Source organism: Spermophilus citellus, assembly GCF_964194105.1.
Source record: "Spermophilus citellus genome assembly, chromosome: 12".
Lineage (NCBI taxonomy): Eukaryota > Metazoa > Chordata > Mammalia > Rodentia > Sciuridae > Spermophilus > Spermophilus citellus.
The window spans coordinates 74826470-74849641 of NC_138198.1; the positions used below are offsets into that span (position 1 = coordinate 74826470).

Genomic DNA, 23172 nt, shown 5'->3' on the forward strand with positions numbered 1-23172 from the left:
CACTCATTATCCTGACGGCTAGAAAAACTATGAAGCACCAATAAAACAGGGCTTTCCTTCTAACAGTAGGAATATTCAAAGTACACGAAGGAGAACACGAATTGGTGTAAGTATACTATGTATACTACCAGAGATATGAAAAATTGAGCTCTATATAGGTAATAAGAGTTGTAATGCATCCCGCTGTTATATATAAATTAAATAAATAAATAAATAAATAATTTGGAAAACGTAGAAAAGATGATATATGAGAAAAAAAATGAAAGCTGTTTTTATTGGCTATATAGTTCTTACAGTTTTATGGGTTTCAATGCTTTAAAGATGACATTCCATTGTCGTCTTCTCTGCCTTGTATTCTCCTTACCAGTTACTGCCGATCAACATACTATGTATTTCACTTATCTTGTTTTACTGTCTTTATTCATTGGATTACTCTGTTCTTTGTATTCTTAGCCCTTTGCTCATGTCTCTGCAGTTGATTTTCCCCTCTTTTATGATAGTTATCTGTTTCTTCCACTAAGTTACAAGCTTCTTTAGGGCAAGAGCTCTATCTTCCTTTGAATCGTTAGCACTAACATGGGGTCTGTCTCATAGTGAGTATTGAATAAATGTTTGTTGAATCTATGGGGACCTGGACTCAGCCAGTTTTCTCTTTGTCTTGTCATATTATGACTAGAAACATAGGTGATTCTTCCAGTAAAGTCTCTGGGCTCTTTGAATTCCCACCGAATTCGGTCCTGTATAAATTTCCATGTCAGATCTGTGTTTTCTTCTTTCAGCCTTTTCCCTCTTCACTCCAGACCTCTTTGTCCCAGCACTCATTCCTTTTCACTTTTTTCCTCTCAGTAGAAATAGCACATTCTTTTGGTTGCACCTCTTTCTCCAGCTTCAGATACCTGTTTTTTTGGCAAGATATATCACATAGAGACTACTTTCAGTTAGTCTCTACTCAGAAGTCTCAGGTAAAGGCCATTCATATCATTCAAGTTACTAAAATCAGTGGTCTCTGTTCAGTTCCCATGTTGTTTTACTTTTTCAAAATCAAATTTAATAGAGAAATTTTGTACTTTATAAAAAGTGTTTTTATTAGTTCATTATAGTTTTATATAATAATAGAGTTCATTTTGATATAATTATGCATGCATGGAATGTAATTCACTCCATTTCAGCCTCCAGAACTTCCTCTTTTCCTTCTTTCTTCTCTACTCTGTTCTCCTTTCTCTATTGGTATTCTTTCTGTTTATTTATTTAAATTATATTTATGGAATTCACTGTGCTGTATTCATGTATGTATATAGCATAATTTGGCTACTTTCATTCCACCATTTCTCCCTTTTCCTATCCTTCCTCCTTCTTCCTCAATATCTTGCCTCTGCTCCACTAATCTCCCTTCTATTTTCATGGGATTCTCCCTGCTTTTCCCCCCCTCTTATTTTGTTCTAATTTTTGCTCATGGGAGAAAACATTGAACTCTTGACTTTCAGAGTCTGGCTTATTTCACCTAGAGTGATGTTCTCCATTTCCATCCATTTACTGCCCTGTCTTCTTCATGTCATTGATTGTTCAGTTTTGTCAAGTCACATTCAGATAGCTCTCTGAATTCTTTCTGTTCCTCTCAGTCCTACAGCAGTTATCTCAAATCAGCACCACATAGTCTCATGCCTGCCTGTTGCAATGCTCTTCTTCTGATATTTCTATAATTGTTCTTCCTTTCTTATTCTATGCCATCATATCTAGACCTACCATAGTAATATCTTTTTTTAAAAAAATCAAAACAGCAGTGACAAGACAGTAGAGAAAGGAGTCCAAAACATAAAATGGTATTTCTCTGCTTAAACACATCCACTGGCTTCATCATTGTAAGTGTGGTGTTTAATTAGATTCTCCTTGCAGGAAGAGAGATCACTTAAGTTTGCCCAAGTAATGGGCTGTACTAAAAAAAAAATGTTGGGAGAATGGAGACTCATGGAGAAGTAAGGGAGAGACTGTGCTTAGAGTCTGATCCTGCTTCAAGCACCTTCAGGAGTCTGGCCTCCCTTTGGGGAAGTGGTTCTCAGACATATGCTTGTGAAAACAGACTGCTGCACCCCACTTCTAGAGTTTCTGATTTGGTAGATATCCAAATGTTTACTGATACTCCAAATTTTTGTACTTTTAACCATTTTCCAACAGTTAAAAATATCACCAGGAGAGATTATTCAGACAGATTGCTGGTCCTATTCACAGTTTCTGATTCCTTAATTCTGGGGTGTGGCCCATGTTTACATTTTCAGAAAATTCCCAGGGGATGGCCATACTTTGGATTAATCTACTTACTCCCATAACTTCATACATGCTTCTGCTCACATTGCCCCAAAGGTTGTTCTTCTGTGAACTTGTTGGGACACTGAATACAAGCTCAGCCACACTGTGTTGAATAAGCTGTTGATTGACCTCATCTTGAGTTCTGAAATCCTCTTTTTGATCACACTCCCATAACCTCCAGTTCTTCTCTCTCCTTCAGTCCTGTGGATTCATAAAAAATGAAGCAAAACAACCATATCCTATATTTTGGCTTTTTCCCTTTCTTGTTCTCTGTTAATTATTTCTTGGTTTCATTTGCCTGGAGCCAGTTAGGGCTTCTCATCCTCTTTGCTGTTCTCCGGCTTCAAAGCTCCTGTCCCTAGTCCTCTTCTCATCAGTTCCCAGCTGTCTACAAACCTCACCATCTGCTCCCACTTCCAGACTGCCAAGAGCTTCTGAAGAAAGTCACTTGGCACAGTTGCCTCCTCTGCAGAGCCACCAGTTTAATGAGGGTGGCTCTCAGGACTGCTTTGTACTCCTGTTTTTCAGTGCTGGTTGAGTTCGTAACTCCCCCTTTCTTCATGCTCCCAAGGGTACCATGATAGGCTCACGCTTAGCAGACGGCATCTTGAAGGAGATCAGGATTATTTGGTATGACCCCTTCTGCCTTCTTCTCTAGGACCTAAAACTTGTATTCTTCATCTCATGAACAATCTGCCCTTTTATTTCTGGACTTGTATCAGTAGATTTCTGTTGCTGTGGTAAAATACCTGAGATAAACAACTGAAAGGGAGAAAAGGTTTATTTTGACTCATTATTTCAGAGATTTCATTCCATGGTCACTTGGCCTTGTTGCTTTGGGTCTGTGATGAGGAAGAATATCATGGCAGCAGGAGGATATGGTGAGGGAGGCTGTTTACCTTGTGGTGGCCAGAAAGCTGTGAGGGGAGTTGGGGGAAGGGGCCAGAGTCTCAGTATCATCGGCCATGGCATGCCCCCTAATTTCCTCCTCTAGGCCCCACCTTCTAAAGTTCCTACCACCTCCCAACATGCCATCAACGGGGACCACGCCTTCATCAGCTGGGACCTTGAGGGACATTCAAGGTCCAAACCTTCTTAACCCTTCCATCGGGTCTGCCTGTCCTCCTAGGATTGTTCCGTTTCTTCTAAGAACCTCATTTCTTTCTGTGTTCATTTCCCTCAACTGAAATGCTCTCTACTTCCTGTAATTTTTTTTTAATAAAAAGGAAAGAAAAATTCCTTTCTCTCGATTGTCCTTCCCCTCACATGCGCTTGACACCTGCCTCTTCCTCTGTGTTGCAAACCTCTTGAAGTTAGTTTGTTTTTGCCACTTTCCATTTCACTGTTTTGCTTCTTAGAAGCCTGATGTCTGATCTTCTCCCTCCACTGAATTCTCTCCACTGTGGTTACATTGATGCCAAGATTTCACACTCAGCATCTGCTTCTCTGATGTTGGTCTTACTTGACTATTCTAGAATGTTGATGCTACTGATCTCCCAGCCTCTGGGACCCCTCTGGGACCCCTCTGGGACCCCTCTGGGAGCCCTCTGCCTCTGTGGCTTCCAGGCCTCTGTGTGTTTCCTGGGATCTCAGACCTCTTCCCCCAACTTACCTCCAGGGAGGCCATTTGCCTTCTCTCCTTGGTTTGTCTTAATATTTATTTTCTTCATAGTTTTTACTTTCAAAAATTTTTCAGAATGTCCTTTTATTGGATACATATTTATTATATATTATTATACATACCTAAAACTCAACACTTCTGAAAATAATCCTTTTCATTTTCCTCCAACATTCTGCTTTTGAAATTCATTCTCTCTCTCACTGTCTCCCAGGATCAAGCCTCAGGATCATCTTTGCCTTCTCTTTCTACCACCCCACCCCATAGGCAGTTGTAGGCCTTGGCCTTTCATTTGAATTTCTGTTTTCCCTCAGTTTCCTTCCTGCCTTTCCTCAGGACTGCTCTGCTAGCCCTTGCATCGACTACCCCATTGTCATTCTTAGTCTTCAGTCTTCGTTTTCCCATCCACTTCATCCTTCATCCTAGAGTTGATTCATGAAGCAAGTTCTGATGATGTCCTCTGCCACTAAGAACTCTCTAATGGTTCTCTAAACCACAAGAGTAAAGATCAAACTCCTTAGGCTGGCTTTGAAGAACTTTCATGGTCTTACTCTGCCTCCTCCCAATCTAGCCATCTGGCCTCTGTGCTGTGGATCCCCATGGGGTTTATGCTCAGTGCTTCCCAGACTCTGGTTTTTGCCGAGGCAGCTCTGCCTTTCCAGCCTCTCTGGTTTTGCTCATACTGCACTCTGCTTCCCCCTCCATTACCTTTTAAACTTCTGTTTGTGTCAAAAAGCAATGGCCTCCTGGAAGCTTTCTCTCTTCAGAGTTAATCCTCCTTCATTTTGTTCCCAAACTCATTGTTTATGGTTCTTAATTAGTGCAAATTAGCATTTGGGTCTGCTTGTGTACTCACCAAGCCATCCAATCCTGCCCTGTGTAAGGGTATGGGTGACATCAGTTTGTCTACTCGTGTCTCCCCACTTGGAACAAATGCTGTGTGTGGACAGGAGTCAAGTTGTCTGAGCATCTCACAGCATGCAGTACCTGTTTTGCCTGGGGAGAAGAGTAATAAATGATTTTTAAATTCATTTGGACTGAAACGAAAAGCAGTCTGAATGTTCAAATGAAAAATATTGTAGGTGGAGCATGGAGAAATCCTTGCTGTGGAAACATGACAGAGTTATTAAAACATGAGTTTGGAAAGCACAGCTGTACTTAGGGAGCTGCTGCTTCAGGGGGTTATTACCCAGCAGTGATAAGTCCTTAACATTAGGAAGATTGTATCACTTCCAATTGTGGGTGCTTTTTAAGAGGAATACTTCCAAAAGAAGGCTTTGTTATAACAATGTGTTATAAAATTGGTTGGTTGCTACTGACAATTGTTTCTCACATGTTCTCTGATAGAGCTTTACTCAGCACAACTTTAGAAATGGAGTCAAACTCTTCAGAAAAGAAGAAATACAAATGGCCAACAAATACATGAAAAAAATTTTCAACATCATTAGCAATTAGGGAAATGGAAACAAAGACTTTTTTGTGAGATTTTATATCACACCAGTCAGAACAGCAGTCATCAAGAATACAAATAATAATAAATGCTGGAGAGGATGTGGAGAAAAAGGAACACTTTTACTTTGATGGTGGGACTGTAAATTAGTACCATACACACACACACACACACACACACACACACACACACACACACACACAGTTTTATTCAGCCATAAATAAAAAAGAAATTATAGCATTTGCAGGAAATGGATGGAACTAGAGACAATCATGTTAAGTGAAATAAATTGAACTCACATGTTTTCTCTCATATGCAAAACCTAGAGAGGAAACAGAAAACAAGGGTGAGGGTGGATCTCCTAAAAACCAAAGGGAGATCAATAGAGGAAAATGAGAAGAGACTAACAGGTAAGAGGCAGGAGAGGAGAGGGAAAGTGCTAAAGAGTGATATTGGCCAAATTATGTTGTTATATTGCATGCATGAACAAATATGTAAAAGCAAATCCATGAATATGTACAACTATAATGCATCAATAAAATGGGGGAAAAAGAAATGGGGTCAAAGTATTGTGTGAAGGGTTATGTTTGCGATTAAAGGAAGTGGAAGGAGCTGCTCTGAGACAGGACTTAAGATTTCCATGTCTACTTTTTTTTTTCCTTTCAGTACTGGGAATGGAACCCAGGGCATTGTGCATGATAGGCAAGTGCCCTACCACTGAGCTATACCCCCAACCAACTTCTGTCCTTAAGAGTTGTAATTTAGGGCTGGGATTGTGGCTCAGTGGTAGAGCACTCCCCTAACTCGGGCGGGACCTGGGTTCGATTCTCAGCACCACATAAAAAAAAAATAAAGGCATTGTGTTAAAAAAAAAGAGTGATAATTTATTCACTCTTTACTGCCTGTCATTTTTAATTTCAGTTCAGAAAATTACTAATAAATGTTGTGCAGTTTCCTAGAACTGAGTTGTAATTTAGGGCTGGGATTGCCCGAGAGAGAGAGGTTTGTCTCTTGTTGATTTTTCAATCTCTACTCTTTGAGGTGTGTCAGTGGGAGGCTGAGTGTGAGGGCTTGGAGCTCCCAGAGCTGTTCTGATAGGATATCTTTGTAAGAAAAAATGCAGCATGGTAGGGAGAAATTTAAGGTTTGAAAAAGTAGTATGGCAAGATGTCATCCAGCTAGGGCTTCTCTCCATATTTAAGCAGCATGCTGTTTAAATTCATGTTTAAATTCATGATATGAATTTTGGTAAGAAGAACTGAAAACAAAAATAGTAGTGCACCTTGATAGCTTTAGATAATCTAAAATGTCCCTAAAGGTAAAGGAGTTATCTAGTCTGGAATATGTCGTTCATAGTGTGTGAGCCCCTTTAGTAAGTGTGATATTGTGCCCAAACCTGTTAGACATTTGGGCACTTCGTAAAAGCAATACATCTTAGAACAAAAGCTCTCAATGTTTGCCTGTCTGTAAATGTGCCTTTTGGCTCATAAAGTAAGGCTTTGTGGACATATAATTAAGAAAATTGGTTATTGCACCATCGTTCAACCCGTCTGAGCATCAAGCCTTCCCTTTCTTAACTTATGTTTTACTAGGCTTATGTATTTTGCTACACCATTAGGTGTGTTTTTCTAAGCAGTTGACCCACCTACACTACTGCATGGTCTAGAGTTGAACTGTTTCCCAGCACTTCCCTCACTTGGACCATTATTTCTGTAGTTGATCCCACTGTGAATGGTCTAATGTGGCTCCTCTTTCCCACTCCTTTGTTGACAGTCTGTGGGCCTCTATCACAGATTGCAGGCAAGAGGTAGTTGTGATCAGTGGAAGACACTGATTTAAGGCCATCTTTTTGTTTTGCTTTGTATAATGGGCTGCAGAATGGGAGAAGTTCATAGCTACCTCAACTCCTGCAGAAGTAGCAACATATGGAGATGCTAAGTACTTAAAGCAGTTTTACATCATTCATCATATTGCTTTGGTCAGTGAGCTCTGGTGCTGCCATCTTGTTTTCCTGACATTTTCCATAGACTTTCTTATATCTTTTAATGTATTCTTTGCTTGTAATTTCTTTCCTTTGGTCTAGCCAATCTGATGAAGAAGCCACCAAACCTCAAGGTGTGTGCAGAACAAAACAATATTTACTGACTGGTAAATGTGAGTGTGTCATCTCTGCAGGTATTAGTTGTCACTTTTTGTGAAAGGAATTTTTGTGATTTTGATCTGTAAATATGGCTGAAGCCAAGTAAGCCAAACACCTCTGGCTTACAGGTAAAGCTCAGGGAGTCTTCCTTAGTTTTAGAAGAAAGGAAACACATATGCACACCCCACCTAACACTGCTGGAGGAAGAAAGACATGGCCCTACACACTTTCACATAAGAGAAGTGTTATATTTCTATTATTTTTAAAAAGTGAAATCTACCCTTCATAGGGGACGGACTGCACCATGGAGCCCTGGTGACCACACATAGCATCCAAATGGTCAGGGAGACAAGGTTTAATTGCAGGTCATCTTTCACTACAGAATGCCCTATGAGTCTCCTAAACATGAGAACATGGGGGCTGCCCAGGAGCTGCTTCAAGGCCACCTTATACTGTTCCATGCCTTGGAGGAGGCCATTGTGAGACAATGCCCTGCCCCTTCTGATGAGGTTGGAGCTTTGTTGCATCCCCCTCTTCAGAGTACAGCTGCAGACTCTAAAGTAACTTGCTGCAGCATGACTTTGGCTTCTTAGCAATGGGGCACAGGATGTCTGTCAGTTACATTATCTACCTGCTCTTGTTTCTGTGCCAGGGACATGGGACACTAATACCTTTAGCCCTTCAAGTAAGAAATAAACTATCTGAATATAAAAAAAAAGAGCTCCTCCTTCACCAGCCAGATCTGTCAGACTTTGTCCAGCATCGTTTGACAGTTTGCATCACCTTAACACTTGATCTCTATTTTTTCTTATAATTTTTATTCATATGCAAACATCTACAGTACTAATGCTAATGTACATATAAACTACTCAAATGTGCTTAATTAATATTTACAAAGTACTATTATGTGATCTTTATAAGTATAATTTATTTGACTTCTGTTGTTGGATATTTGTACTATAGTAAAGGCTATATTTATTTCCTTTGCGTTTCTTACATTAAATATTAAAATTGGGATGAATAGATCCACGAATATTAACACCTTATTTTCTAGTTATAAATATGTATTTTCAGCATAAATTTACAAAGCCACCATCAATGAGTGAGCATATTAGTTTCCCTGAAGACTTAATTTTTTGGTGCTTTTACCTTAAAAGTTACCAATTTCATAAGCATTTCTGTTACATCTAGGCTGTGTGCACTAATGTGGGTATGACTGGGCTAGGAATTTTGTTTAATTCCAGACCTTTCTAGTTGTAAACTCTGAGAGCTTCCAGTTTTTAATATAATATTCAGTGTGTTAAAGAATAAATGGAAGCTGGGCACAGTGGTGTGCATTGGTGGACTTAACTGCTCCAGAGAATGAGGTAGGAGGATTATTTGAGCCTGGGAGTTTGAGGCTACCCTGGGCAACAAATCAAGACTCCATTTCAAACAAAACAAAACAAAACAAACAAACAAGAAAAATGGAAAAATATACACTCACTTATACATGTGTACATACATACACCCCAGCTGCCTAATTTAGAACCTGGAATATAATGAATATATATTTAGTGGCAGATACTGTACAATCAAATATATTTTCTGCATTAACATTTGGCAGAAGAATAATTGGGGCATTTTAATTATCTAGCTAACAGTGAAAATAGTAAAAAGAAATGAAATTTAGGGTTTACAATATGCATATCTAATATTTTATAAAGCGAGTACCATATCTGTAGTATAATATTCTATAACGTGAGTATCATGTCTATAGTATATTGCATAAAAAACTGGTGCTTGAACTGGTGCTGTCTCATTATTGGTTCCTTCTCTCTGGGAAACTGAGAAGTGAGTTGGTCAAAATACATATCCTTGAATTCATGAAGGTCTTCTTTCCTTCCTTTTAACTCATTAATCAAGTACTTAGCGCATGGTAGGGTTAAAGCTCCAGAATTACAGTGAAGAACAAAACTGACAAGTCTTTTCTCTTTAGAGGCTTACATTCTAGTTGAAAATAAGTAAGTTGGTTAATTTCAGCACATATAATCCCTGAGGGCAATGAGGAAATCACATGGTGAGAAACAGGAGTGGGTAGAAGCCCTTGGGATTAGTGGTCCAGGAAGGCCTGTCTATAGGCTATGAGAATTCTTCCATCTCCCCAGCGAGCACCACATTGCTGAATAATTCTCTTGCTTTACAAAATGTTTAGTTCATTGAAAGTTTTTATTGTCTGATATTATGTTTTCTTTTTATGATAAATTTTAAAAGGTTCTCTGCATACTTATGTAATCACAAAGGGAGGTCTTAGATATGATTTATTTTGGTGAAATGATAATGTATGACAATTGGAAATATGATTAAATTGAGAAATTACACACAATCTTTTTAAGAACACAGCTGTTGTAGAAAATGAGATATCTATATTTGCTTTAGAGCCAACACTGCTGTAATGTTTTTTTGTAAAGCACATAATTGCAATGCTGCAAATATTTGCGTGAAGATAGGGAAGTTTAATAATCTTACCAGAGCATCTTCAGGGTTTGCCATATTGCTTCCTCTGATTAGCAGAAGAATTTGTGTTGTGAGATGTAGAAATGGCAGCAGAACTTTTAACATTGTAATGGGCTAATGGACTTTAAGATCCTTGATGAAATCACACTGTGATCCTTAGTATTTTTGAACAAGAAAATCCAACCATTACAATACTGATAGTCTTATTTGATGAATAGAATGCTTTAAAGAGTTATCATACTTTAGGAGTGTATTTCTCAGTAATAACTAGTTAGTGTTGTGACTAATAGTGAATGCTAATGTCCATGCTTTTGTGTCGGTTTTTTAACTTTGAATCAATATGAATTTTTAATTTTCTGAATTTACTCTTTTATTGTCAGTGACATATGTGATATCAAAGGAAAATTAATGTGTAATATTAAAAACAAATTAATAAATCTACTAGACCAGGAACAGCATTATATTTTTATTTTAGTGGGATAGCACTCTTCCTGGGACATTAGAAGGCTCCAAAAATAGTTCAGTAAGTGAATAAAAGTCTAACCGGAATTTGTCCTATACAACTTGGTGGGATTTTGTGTTTGTTTTTCCATCAGATGCCTTTATTGGCCCAAGAGTTCAAATGGTTGATTTAGAGGTGTCTTACCACTTGTCACCAGCAACGCTAGTACACTTCTGACCTTTTATCATTTGTATCTTCTGGAGTATTTTACAGCATGATTAATGTGAAAATTAATACTCAACATTTTTTGGCCAGTATTTTCCAAGGGTACATATAGGTATGGTTATATAATAATGCTTATAGACAATTTTTAAAATGTAGACAAAAACAAGAAAATAATACATTTTCATTAATTCCACTATCCATGTATAGCTACTGGTAACAATCTTCTTTCTTTCTTTCTTTCTTTCTTGTACTGGAGATTGAACCTGGGGTGCTCAATCATTGAGCCACATATTTAGACTTTTTTTTTTTTAATTTAGAGTCAGGGCCTTGCTAAGTTGCTTAGGCTGTTTGAACTTGCAGTTTTCCTGATTCAGCCTCCCAAGACACTGGGATTACAGGTGTGTGCACCATGCCCAGCACATTTTTCTGTTCAGTTCCACTTGCTTTCCTGTATGAGTGTGCTTGTATACACACATATGTGTGTAGAGCCTAGCACACATTAATATGTGAATAAATGTTTTAGTATATAATGATTTAAATATTGCTTATATTTTAATTTTATGTATAATTGACCAATAATGATCACATATATCTATAGAGTTTAATGGTATGTTTTCATAGAGATTTACATTGTGAAAAGATCAAAACTCATGATAATTTAATATCCATCATCTCACATACTTATTTTTTTCTGGTGAGAACTTTGGAAATCTATTCTTTAGCAACTTTGAAGTATATAATGCATTACGATTAGTTTTAGACACCATGTTATATAGTCATTCTCTAAAACACTGGCCATCCTGAAACTTTGCACCCTTTGACAAACATTCCTCCTCCTCTACTCCCCTAGCCTCTGGGAACCATCTTTCTACTCTCTGCATCTGTGAATTATACTTTTTAGATTCCACATATAGGTAAAGTCATTTGATATTTGTCTTTTTTAATTCATTTTTATTTTTTTATTTATATATGACAGAAGAATGCATTACAATTCTTATAACACTTATAAAGCACAATTTTTCATATCTCTGGTTGTATACAAAGTATATTCACAACAATTTGTGTCTTCATACATGTACTTTGGATAATGATGTCTATCATATTCTACCATCCTTGCTAAATCCCTGCCCCCTCCATTCCCCTCCAACCCCTCTGCCCTAACTAGAGTTCCTCTATTTCTCCCACGCTCCCCCTCCCTATCCCATTATGAGTCAGCCTCCTTATATCAAAGAAAACATTCGGCATTTGGTTTTTGGGATTGGCTAATTTCACTTAGCATTATCTTCTCTAACTCCATCCATTTACCTGCAAATGTCATCATTTTATTCTCTTTTATTGCTGAGTAATATTCCATTGTGTATATATGCCACATTTTTTTTATCCATTTATCTATTGAAGGACATCTAGGTTGGTTCCACAGTTCAGCTATTGGGAATTGTGCTGCTATAAACATTGATGAGGCTGTGACCCTGTAGTATGCTGATTTTAAGTCCTTTGGGTATAGACTGAGGAGAGGGATAGCTGGGTCAAATGGTTATTCCATTCCCGGTTTTCCAAGAAATCTCCACACTGCTATCCATATTGGCTGCACTAATTTTCAGTCCCACCAGCAATGTATGAGTGTACCTTTCCCCCCACATCCTCTACAACACTTACTGTTGTTTGTGTTCATAATAGCTGCCATTCTGACTGGAGTGATATGAAATCTTAGAGTGGTTTTTCTCTAATTGCTAGTGATGAACATTTTTTTCGTATATTTGTTGATTGATTGTATATCATCTTCTGAGAAGTGTCTGTTCATGTCCTTGGCTCATTTATTGATTGGGTTATTTATTTTTTCTGGTGCTTAGCTTTTGAGTTCTTATATACCCTAGAGATTAGTGCTCTATCTGATATGTGAGGGGTAAAGATTTGCTCCCAAGATGTAGGCTCTCTATTCACCTCACAGATTGTTTCTTTTGCTGAGAAGAAACCTTTTAGTTTGAGTCCATCCCATTTTTTGATTCTTGATTATAATTCTTGCACCACAAAAGTCTTATTAAGGAAGCTGGGGCCTAAGCAGAGGTGTGTTAAAGTCTCCCAAAATTATTGTGTTGTTGTCTATTTGACTCTTGAACTTGAGAAGAGTTTGTTTGATGAATGTAGATGTTCCATTTTGGGGGGATATATATTTATAATTGTTAAGTCTTGTTGGTGTATGGTTCCCTTGAGCAGTATATAGTGTCCTTTTTTATGCTTTTTGATTGACTTTAGTTTGAAGTCTACTTTATTTGATATGAGAGTGGAAACCCTGCTCGCTTCTGCAGTCCATGTGAGTGGCATGATTTCTCCCTCTCCCTCTCCCTCTCCCTCTCCCTCTCCCTCTCCCTCTCCCTCTCCCTCTCCCTCTCCCTCTCTCTCCCTCTTCACCTTTAGTCTGTGAATGTCTTTTTCTATGAGATGAGTCTCTTGGAGGCAGCATATTGTTGGGTCTTTTCTTTTTCATCCAATCTGCTAGTCTTTTGATTGGTGAATTTAGGCCATTAACATTCAGGGTTATTATTGAGACATGATTTGTATTCCCAGCCATTTTTGTTGATTTTTGGTATTTAATGTGACCTGGTTTCTCCTTTGATTAGATTTTCCTTTAGTGTAATCCCTCCCTCTGCTGATTTTCATCATTGTTTTTCATTTCCTCTTCTTGGAGTATTTTGCTGAGGATGTTCTGTGGTGCAGGCTTTCTAGTTGTCAATTCTTTTAACTTTTTTTATTATGGAGATTTTTATTTCATCATCAAATCTAAAGCTTAGTTTTTCTGGATATAAGATGCTTGGTTGGCATCCATTTTCTCTCATAGCTTGGCATATGTTGTTCCATGTTCTCCTGGCTTTGAGGGTCTGGATTGAAAAATCTGCTGAGATATGAATTGGTCTCCCCCTATATGTGATCTGATTCCTCTCTCTTGTGGCTTTCTTATTCTGTATGCTAGGCATTTCATTATAATATGCCTTGGTATAGATCTGCCGTAATTTTGTACATTTGTTGTCCTGTAAGCCTCTTGTACTTGGTTTTTTAATTAGTTCTTCATGCTTGTTCTGATTTTATCTCATTGAAGAGATTGTGCATTCCTTTAGTTTGAAACTCTGTGCCTTCCTCTCTCCCAATAACTCTTAGATTTGGTCTTTTGATGTCCCATAACTCTTGAATGTTCTGTTCATGGTTTCTAATTACCTTCACTGTGTGATCAACTTTATTTTTCAGATTATCTGAGTACTTTCTTCCACGTGATCTAGTCTGTTGGTTATGCTTTCTATTGAGTTTTTTAATTTGATGTATTGTATCCTTCATTTTAAGGATATCTGACTGTTTTTTTTTTTTTAGGGTCTCATTGCTTTCTTGAAGTGATCTTTTGCTACCTGTATTTGCTCTCTTATCTCATTATTGGAGTGATGAATTTTTGCTTGTATTTTCTCATTTAGGTCATTTTTTAAATTCACAGATCATTTTAATTATGAACCTTCTTTTTTAAATTTTTTATTTGTTTTAATTAGTTATACATGAAAGTAGAATGCACTTATGTACTTTGATATACCATACATAGATGGGAGATAATTTCTCATTTTTTCTGAGTATACATATTGTAGAATCACATTGGTCATATAGTCACATACGTACATAAAGTAATAATGTCTGTTTCATTCTACTATCTTAATCATGAACCTTCTGAACTCCTTCTCTGACATTTAATCAACTTCACTGTCTTTGGGTTATGTTATTATAGTGTCCTGGTTTGTTTGGGGCACTTTCCTCTCTTGTTTTTTCATGTTCTCTACGTGCCTTCCTTTCTTGAAGTGTGGATCTGAGATATTACAATTTCTTCCCTATATTCTTCCAGTACCCATGCAGATTATCTGTACCTTACCATGATGATGGGGTTCTAAACTCTGCTGATGTTTCTCAATGGATGCTACTGCATCCTGGATCTGAGTCCTGTGCAAGTTTGAGTGGGTGGATCTGAGCTGCTGGGTTGGAAGGGGCAGTACTGCACCAGAGGCTAGGCTGTGGTGGGTGTCTGTCCCACCATGGGGAGGAATGGACTGGGTCTGTTTTTTTGCCTGGGACCTGCACAGGCTGGTGTGGGTGAACCGGGCCTACTGAGATCCTGGGTCCTACAGGAGCTTGTGTTGGGGGTCTGGGCTGGATCTCGGCTCCCGTAGTAGTCCACTGGTAAGAAGGGATGGTCCTGGGCCAGAGGCTAGGCTCTGGCATGTGTTTGCCCCACCTGGGGAGGGGTGGACCAAGTCCCCTGTGAGCCTGGGTCCTGCACAGGCTGGTGTGGATGGATCTAAGCCACCTGGCTTGACCAATATTTGTCTTTCTATGCCTTGTTTATTTCATATTTTATTTAACATAAGTAAGGACACAAAGGACCATGCAAACTGATTGTAATCCTTAAGATGTTTTTAAAAATATTTTAGAAACAAAAATATAGTTTTTGATGATTTCAATCATACACACACACCCACACACACTATAGTTTTATTTAATCTTCCTCCCGTACTAACACTGTTTTGCTTTCTTATAGTTGCATTGTGATGTACATTTTTCCATCGACATTTATTAGTGCTTGAGTACTCCCTTAGGAGATAATTCTTGAGGAGATGTTACTAGGCTTCAGAACATAAATTTAAAACAATGCCTAATTCTTTTTCCTAGATTTACATTATTAAAATGACACTTATTGAATTACAGTGATTAGCTATTAATGTAGACAATTTGGAAAGCAGAAAAACAGAGAAGAAATGATTTATAATCGTAGCACTAAAGATGACTTCATTCAAGATTTTTATTTATATAATTTTCATCTTTTTATAATCCATTACATATTTGCAAAAAGGATTATTTTGTTTTCTAAACTTTTCCCCCCACTCAGTACTGTATCATCAACATAGCATTTCTCTACCATTAGACAGCCTTCTACAACGTGGTTTTACTGTCTGTTATTAAAATGACATGTCTGTACAATGAGTTTACTTAACTTCCTCTTGGAGGACCTTTAGTTCATTTCTGATGTTACATTATTATATGAGCTCTAGCTGAAGAACCCTGTGTTTTGCACCTTGGGCATATCTACTGTGATTTCAGTAAGTCAATTTTGTAGAAGGAGAATTGCTGGTTCAAATTGTAGGAATAAGTTTTAAGGCTTTTGACAAATATTGCCACAATGCCTTTGACAGTTGACATTTATACCAAAGAGTTAAGAAAGCAAAAGGAAATTATAAAAAGTGTTTAAGGGACTGGGTTGTGGCTCACTGGTAGAGCACTTGCCTAGCATGTAGGAGGTCCTGGGTTTGATCTCCACACTGAAAAAAAATTACATATTATTTTCTTAAATATAAACCATCACTTTCCAGAAAACCTCTTTGAAAGCACCTGTTTTAAGTATTCGTCAGGCATCTTCCTGAAGGTGAATTTGTCCAATATTATCCTGTTCCAAATAGGAAAATGTGGTTGGGTGATTTTCATGAGGGGGAAGTTTCTTTTTAGTTGCTGGTCTTCTGTCACTAACTTATTATGCTTGCTTCTTGAGTTTATTTTCAAATAAATTTTGTTACATTTCTATCACAGATTGCTTCAAGAAAACCCTGTGTTTTTTTTCCAGCACCTTCAGTGGCAACACAAGAATCCTGGTCTTGGGAGCAGTATTTGAAAGAACAGAACGCTATAGCAGCACCTGTTGAGCTGTTTTCCAAGGTCAGCCACTGGAGGTCTTATATTTTATATTAAACAAAATGAACTCATTTATCTAGATAACCCATCAACTTATTTGAAGTTGGAGGTGGGACTGGGAAATTTCTTAATGAAGCTCATCAGTGCCTTACTGTTTTCAAGCATATGGTGGAGCCTGCGTTTGAACCTTAGTTCTGCCACAGGCCAACCAGCTCTGTGACATTGGGAATGTCACTGTAAAGTAGAAAAAGCATGCTGCCTATCTCGGTAGGTTGTTGGAGGACTATATCAGTCGCATACATAAAGGACATGAGATACTATTGCATATAATGATCAATAAGTATTAATCTTTGTCTTTCTCAGCTGATATTATTTGCATATACCCATTCGAGGGCTGCATTACAGGGATTTGTTTTAATGTGGTGCATGGCAGTGGTGGGTCTAATAAGGTGTTGGAGAAGGTAATGGAACCCCTGAAATAATATGGCATTATGTAAAAATGTGGATGTGTAACCGACGTGATTCTGCAATCTGCATTTGGGGTAAAAATTGGGAGTTCATAACCCACTTGAATCTAATGTATGAAATATGATATGTCAAGAACTTTGTGAAAAACCGATAAAAATAAAATTAAATTAAAAAAAAGAAAAGAAAAAAAAAGAAATGATCTTTGTGGTCCCTACTGATTAACTTTGGCTTGAAGTCCACTTATATTATCTGATAGTAGGATAGAAATCCCTGCTTGTTTACAAGATCCATGTGAGTGATGTATTTTTTTCTCATTCTTTCACCTTTAGTCTGTCTTTGCCTATTAGGTGAATCTCTTATTGTTGGGTCTTGTTTTTTAATCCAATCTGCCAGTCTGTGTCTTTTGATTGAAGAGTTGAGGCCATTTATGTTCAATGTTATTATTATTAATTTGGTACTGGGGATTGAATCCAGGGTGCTTAACCAATGAACCACATCCCCATCCCATTTTTATATTTTATTTAGAGATAGGGTCTCATTGAGTTGCTTAGTGCCTCGCTAAATTGCTGAGGCTCTCTTTAAGCTTGAGATCCTCTTGCCTCAGCCTCCCAAGTTGCTGGGATTATAGTCGTGTACCATCTTGCCTGACTATATTCAGTGTTATTATTGAGATGTGATTTTTATTCCCTGACATTTTGATTTGCTTCTGGTTTTTAATTTGATTTCATTTGAATTTAATTTCTCCATTGATTCACTGCTCTGTTGGTGTAGTTCCTCCCTTTGCTGGTTTTTACTTTTATTTTTTTTTATTTCTTCTTCATGAGCTATTAGATTGAGTATATTTTGTATTACAGGCTTTCTAGTTGTGAATTCTTTGTGGAAAGTTTTTATTTCCTTGTTAATTCTGAAGCTCAATTTATAGCATTCTTGGCTGGCATCCATTTTCCTTTAGAGCTTGGTACATTTTTTTCTAAGGCCTCTTAGCTTTGAGAGTCTGGGTTCAGAAATGAGATGAGATATGGGTTGGTTTTCCACTAAATATAACTTGTCATTTTTCTCTGTCAGCCTTAATTCTGTATGTTAGTCATTTTCATAATAATGTGTCTTGGTGTGGGTCTGTTGTAATTTTGTGAATTTCATGTCCTCTAAGCCTCCTGTATTTGATTTTCCATTTCATTCTGTAGGTTTGGAAAATCATCTGATATTATTTAATTGGAAAGATTGTGTATTCCTTTGAATTGTATCTCTGAGCCTTCATCTATCCCAACAAATCTTAGATTTGGTCTTTTCATGTTATCCCATATTTCTTGGAGGTTCTGTTCATGGTCTCTTAACATAATTTCTCCATGGTTAACTTTATTTTAAAAGATTATATACTTTGTCTTCATGGCCTGAAGCTCTGTCTTCCAAGTGGCCTAGTCTGCTGGGCATGCTTTCCAGTGAATTTTTAATTTGGCTTATTGATTCCTTCATTTTTGAGGATTTCTGCTTGATTTTTTTTCCAGAATCTCTATGTCTTTGTTGAAGCGATTTTTCATGTCCTATATTTTCTTTCTGATTTCACTCCTTATATTGTCCTTTACCTCACAGATGAGTTAAACTATGGACAAACTCTTTCTCTGACATTTCTTCCATTGTGATGTTGGTGTATTCTGTTACTGAAGTATCTTGGTTGGTTTGGGGTGATTTATTCCCTTGCTTTTTCATGTTATTTGTGTGTCTACCCATCTGAGGGTATGGATCAGAGGTGTAGATTTTCTACCTTGCAGATTATTAGTGTCCCTGAATTTTAGTATTTCACTGTTTAGATGGTGACAAATAATAACAACAACCAATGCAAAAAAAAATCAGCATTAAACCAAATAGTTCCTGCTCTGATGTCTACAATATTAATTATCACAATAAATAAAAATGATGAGTTATTGCTTACAATAAAAATAGTAAGTTTGCAAAAGAGTTTACAATTTCAAATGAGAGATGGGGAGAACAGAAGTGATATAAGATATGATTATGAGAGAAGAGGAGAGATAGAAGTAAAAAATTAAAGGCAGAGTGAAAGGGAGAATAATAGACATTGGCTGCTAGCAAAAGAAAAGAGAATCAAGGGAAATAGATAATGAAACAAATAAGTAAATTTTTGAAAAACTAAAAATAAAAGAATATATAGCAAAACCAAAATATACTAATCAAACATCTTAGTTCTCAAAATACTGATCCATGAAAAATAACTTGCTTCAAAAAAGGTTGAAATGAGAAAAAAATGAATATGAATATATAAAAGTGTTCATCACATGATTTAGGCTCAGATTGTCTCCAGGCTTTTTGCTGAATGCTGCTTTACTGAAGATTTTAAATCAGTGCACCATCATGGCCCAGTGTTGCTGGTCCACACTGGAAGACTATACTCTAGGGATCTCCCATGAGTCCCACTCATGTGGTGGAGGAGCCAATTCTTAGTCCTCTACATCACCTGTGGACCCCATTTTTCCTGGTCTCCTGGGTTTACTTTCTCCCACCCTAGCCCTTTTCAATTCTCTGCTAGGCACATCTATCCCCGCCAGTCTTGCAAACTGCAGGATTGGAGGGGAATAGAGGAATTGGGTGGGTTTCCATGACCATTTGTGCCCTGTGTAAAGCTCCTTCCATATTTGATTTAACCTAACTTAAGCACACTCTATGTCATTTCATGTGGGTTTGTCAGGCCTGTGATTCAGGCCAAACCCAATTTGTCGGGAACAGACTCTCCCAGCTGCTGGCCCCTATGCCACAGATTCAAAATGGCTCCTTTCTCTGTCTTCCACAGGCAGCTGGGAGAAATGAAGTTTCTTTTCTGCACAAGGATATTGTGCCCCACACTTTTCAGTTTAGTCAGGCAGTGTCTTTTATCTCTGATCTCTCCATATCCAAACACACCTCAGGCCTCCTAAAAATGTAGGTTTCTTTAATTCCATTACCCCTCCACTTTGCTTGCCAAGGGACCACTCTGGATGGTGTCTTTGGCCATAGCAATGATGATGGCCCTGGGTATTTCATTCTTATTTTATTATATCCAACCTCCTGAGTTCCTGATCTACTTTGCATGTCCAATATTAAATCCCAGTAAAGCGCTCCCCCATCATTTTTTCACCGACCTTGCTGAGAAGCTGCCTATCTGCTTTCTTGGTTTCATGCAATGGGTCAGCTAGGAAAGTGACCTTCTCAATTCTACCATCTTGAAAAACTCTGTTTCAGAGGTCTCAGTTTATAGATGGCTGGCTCCACTCCTTAGGGCTTGAGGTGGAATAATTTGGCAGAGAAAAGCAGGTCAGGACACAACCATTTAAATTAAAGTTAGAGCATGCTCTACTTTTCATATTATCTATTCAAATGCTATTACCTCTAACATTTGTTATTGTGTGAAAGGGCCAGTGTTTGTAATACTGGGTATGACAATAGATAGGGGAGAAGAGGTGTTGCAGAGAGGAAGAGCTTAAGACCAACTTCTAGTATCTCATGTTCAAGAAATATTAAATGTTCTTCTGTCATCTGGATCAGTGTCTTCCCTAACATGGGAAATGAAAATATCTAGAGCAGAAGTTCTTAACCCAGCCTTTAAAATAAGATGCTTCTGTGGAGCTTTGAAAGTACAGCTAACTGCTTTGATTTTCGAGAGACCTGCAAGTCAGAATCTTTGGGCATGGAGCCTGGAAGTGAGTAGCTTGGGAACCTCCTCAGGATGTTCTGAGTTCAGTTTCAAGGTTCACTCTGTAGAAGGTATAAGAACTATGCAGTTCCTGCTTATAGGTCAGGTTGCTGTAACCCCAAGTTGCTGTCACCTGATGAGACTTGGGCTGTTTATTCTACCCAAAGTGTGTGTGTCCATCAGGGTAAGGGTTCTCCCCTTCCCTTTCTCTTGCATCTCCTCACAGGGCCAACTGTGTTGGATGTGTTTGTGTGATCAGTCAGGGTTGAATGACTTTTGGAAACCACTTCTTACTTCTGAGTGAAGAAGGCCTTTAAAGATGGTTGGCTTGGGTCAGGGCACTCCTTTGTAACTTACAGTTACCTTTTCCTTGAGCCCTGTGCCCATCCCCTTTAGTGCAGGCCAGGAGGTACAGAGGGCCAAATAGCAGCTGATGAGGTCCTAGCAGGGTCCACAACTAAGGGCAGATGCAGCCCATATGAGACCCAGGATTTGAGCTTCAGCAAAGGACACAGGCAAAGCTGGCATGGTGATGTCACCATCAAGGTCTCAAGGCAGTCAGAAGTCAAAACGACGAGGGAGTAGTGATTGAAGTAGAACTTACATGTAACTAAATTGGCCAAGAAAGATACCGTGTCTTTGTAACCAGATCTTTGTCCTTAGATTAGGGTCCCTGGGCAAGGGTCCTCTCTTATTTTCACCAAGGATTACATGGGTGTTAGAAGTGAAATGAAGGCTGATTTGCTGAACAAGGCAAGTTTGACTGATGGCAGCAAAGCTTTGTTCTCTGTCTGGCTGCTGCATTCCCTCATCCCAACCATTCAGTATATTAATATTATTCTGCATTTCTTTGATTAGTTCCTTTAAGGTCTATCAACCAGTGCAAGAACAGTTACAGAACTGAGAACTTATCCTCCAGATTTTGGTATGACTTGGTGTTAAATTAAAAATCCACCAAGGGGGCAAATATGGGATTTCTGCTCCTGAGATAAATCCTCATGTGATGGTGATGTTAGAAAGTGTGTAATAGACTGTTGGCTATAGAAATTTTTCTCCTTGACTTTGAGAGAAAGGGCAAAGATGTGCTGGAAAGCACTCAGTGAGGGAAGGAGGATCTCAGGGCATGTAAGGGCAGGCAAGGGTTCCCCAGGGAGGGTGGAGAGATCTGAGAGACTGTTGAATGGAGCTGGGTGGTGGGCAGGGCAAGTTCTCTTTTATGATTCTCAGGCTAATAATATGGCAGTAAAATAGAACTAAAATTAAATATTTGTGAACTCTAAAGGTTTTAGCAAAGTGTTAATAAACAAGAAAGCAGAACCATTTGACATTTTGGCCACTTTTCTCTTCCCCTCTAATCTGACAGGAAGCTGTTCTTGTTATTAAGGCTTTGTGTGTGCCAAATGATGTGTAGGTAGACCAAAACACCAAGGGCTTTATGACAAGGTTTTGTAGAATCTTGACATCTAGTTGGGATATAAGGTATGCCCATAAAACACAATAGTAGTACAAGACAAGACGCTAGTTGGCCGTGGAATTTAGAAGTAATGAGTTTACTAGATGAAATCTCATCTGACCCTGGATGAGGAGAAGAATTCAGTTATTAGGGCTGAACTGTCCTGGTGACTGAAGAAGACATCTGTGGTCAAGATACAGTGTTACTCCAACTTGACATTTATATTTTAAGATGAAATCAGCAATGGTTATAATTGAAAGTAGATTTCAGTGCAGTCAGAAAGGCAGATGTTTCATATCAACCTTCCAAGAAAAAGCATCAGACCGAACTCAATTTGACGTTGACATTGTGCCCTTGACTATTAATGCTCATTTTCATCATGTAAATATTATAACGATGTTGTTCAGGTCAGCCACTAGGATGGAACTCTGAAATGTTTGACACTGAAGTATGAAAATAAAATTTAAAAGTGGAAAACTAAAGACATTGAACTAATGCTGTACTTCAATATGTAGTTTCCATCCTAATGCATCCATGCATACACATGATTCCATCATGCAAATAAGATACATATTCTACCAAGACAATATGTGTTTATTCTTTTAAGGAGAGTATGCCTATTGTATTTGTGCACAATGTTTTTACATATTTACAGGTCTATTTTAACTTTCATGTTTCACATTTTATCATATATTTTACCATCTGGGGTAATGAGTATAGGAGGATATAAACACCTTCTGTTGACAGAGCAGATGTAAAAACATCTTCTCTTCATTACTGGTAAGGTTTGCCTATCTCGATTTGATTTGAAATTTAAAATACTGTTTTTCCTTTTGTTTCGAGGTTTATCTTATGGCTCTCTGCCAGTCAGTCATCTGGCACTGCTGCTCATCTCACATGCACCTCCTAAAGCACTCTTTTCACTTAGACCCCAGCTGCAGATGTATGCATGCACACAGAGCTGTGTCAGGCTGTCCTTCCAGCCTGTAAGGCTGCTCCATGTGCTGGCTCCTGCTGTTCAAACTTTATCCAAGTTTGTGTCTTTTCTTGCTGGGAAAACATGGATCTATGAGGTTTAGAGAGTGACAACTAAGTGACAACTCTTGGTCCCTTGAAAGCCTCCACCTGGGGACTTTTACCCCTTTTAAGTTCTGTCCGTCTCTTCTGTAACCATGTTTGCGTAAG

At 38.2% G+C, this 23172-nt stretch overlaps 1 protein-coding gene across 1 annotated transcript in view; it reads left to right on the plus strand.

Annotated features, from left to right (window-relative positions):
• Positions 1 to 23172, plus strand: part of L3MBTL4 (L3MBTL histone methyl-lysine binding protein 4) — a 450379-nt gene that overhangs the window by 132601 nt on the left and 294606 nt on the right. Inside the window, exon 6 of the mRNA XM_081263742.1 lies at positions 16317 to 16408. Within this exon, the coding sequence (XP_081119868.1) occupies positions 16317 to 16408 (92 nt within the window). The remainder of the gene's footprint in view (positions 1 to 16316; positions 16409 to 23172) is intronic.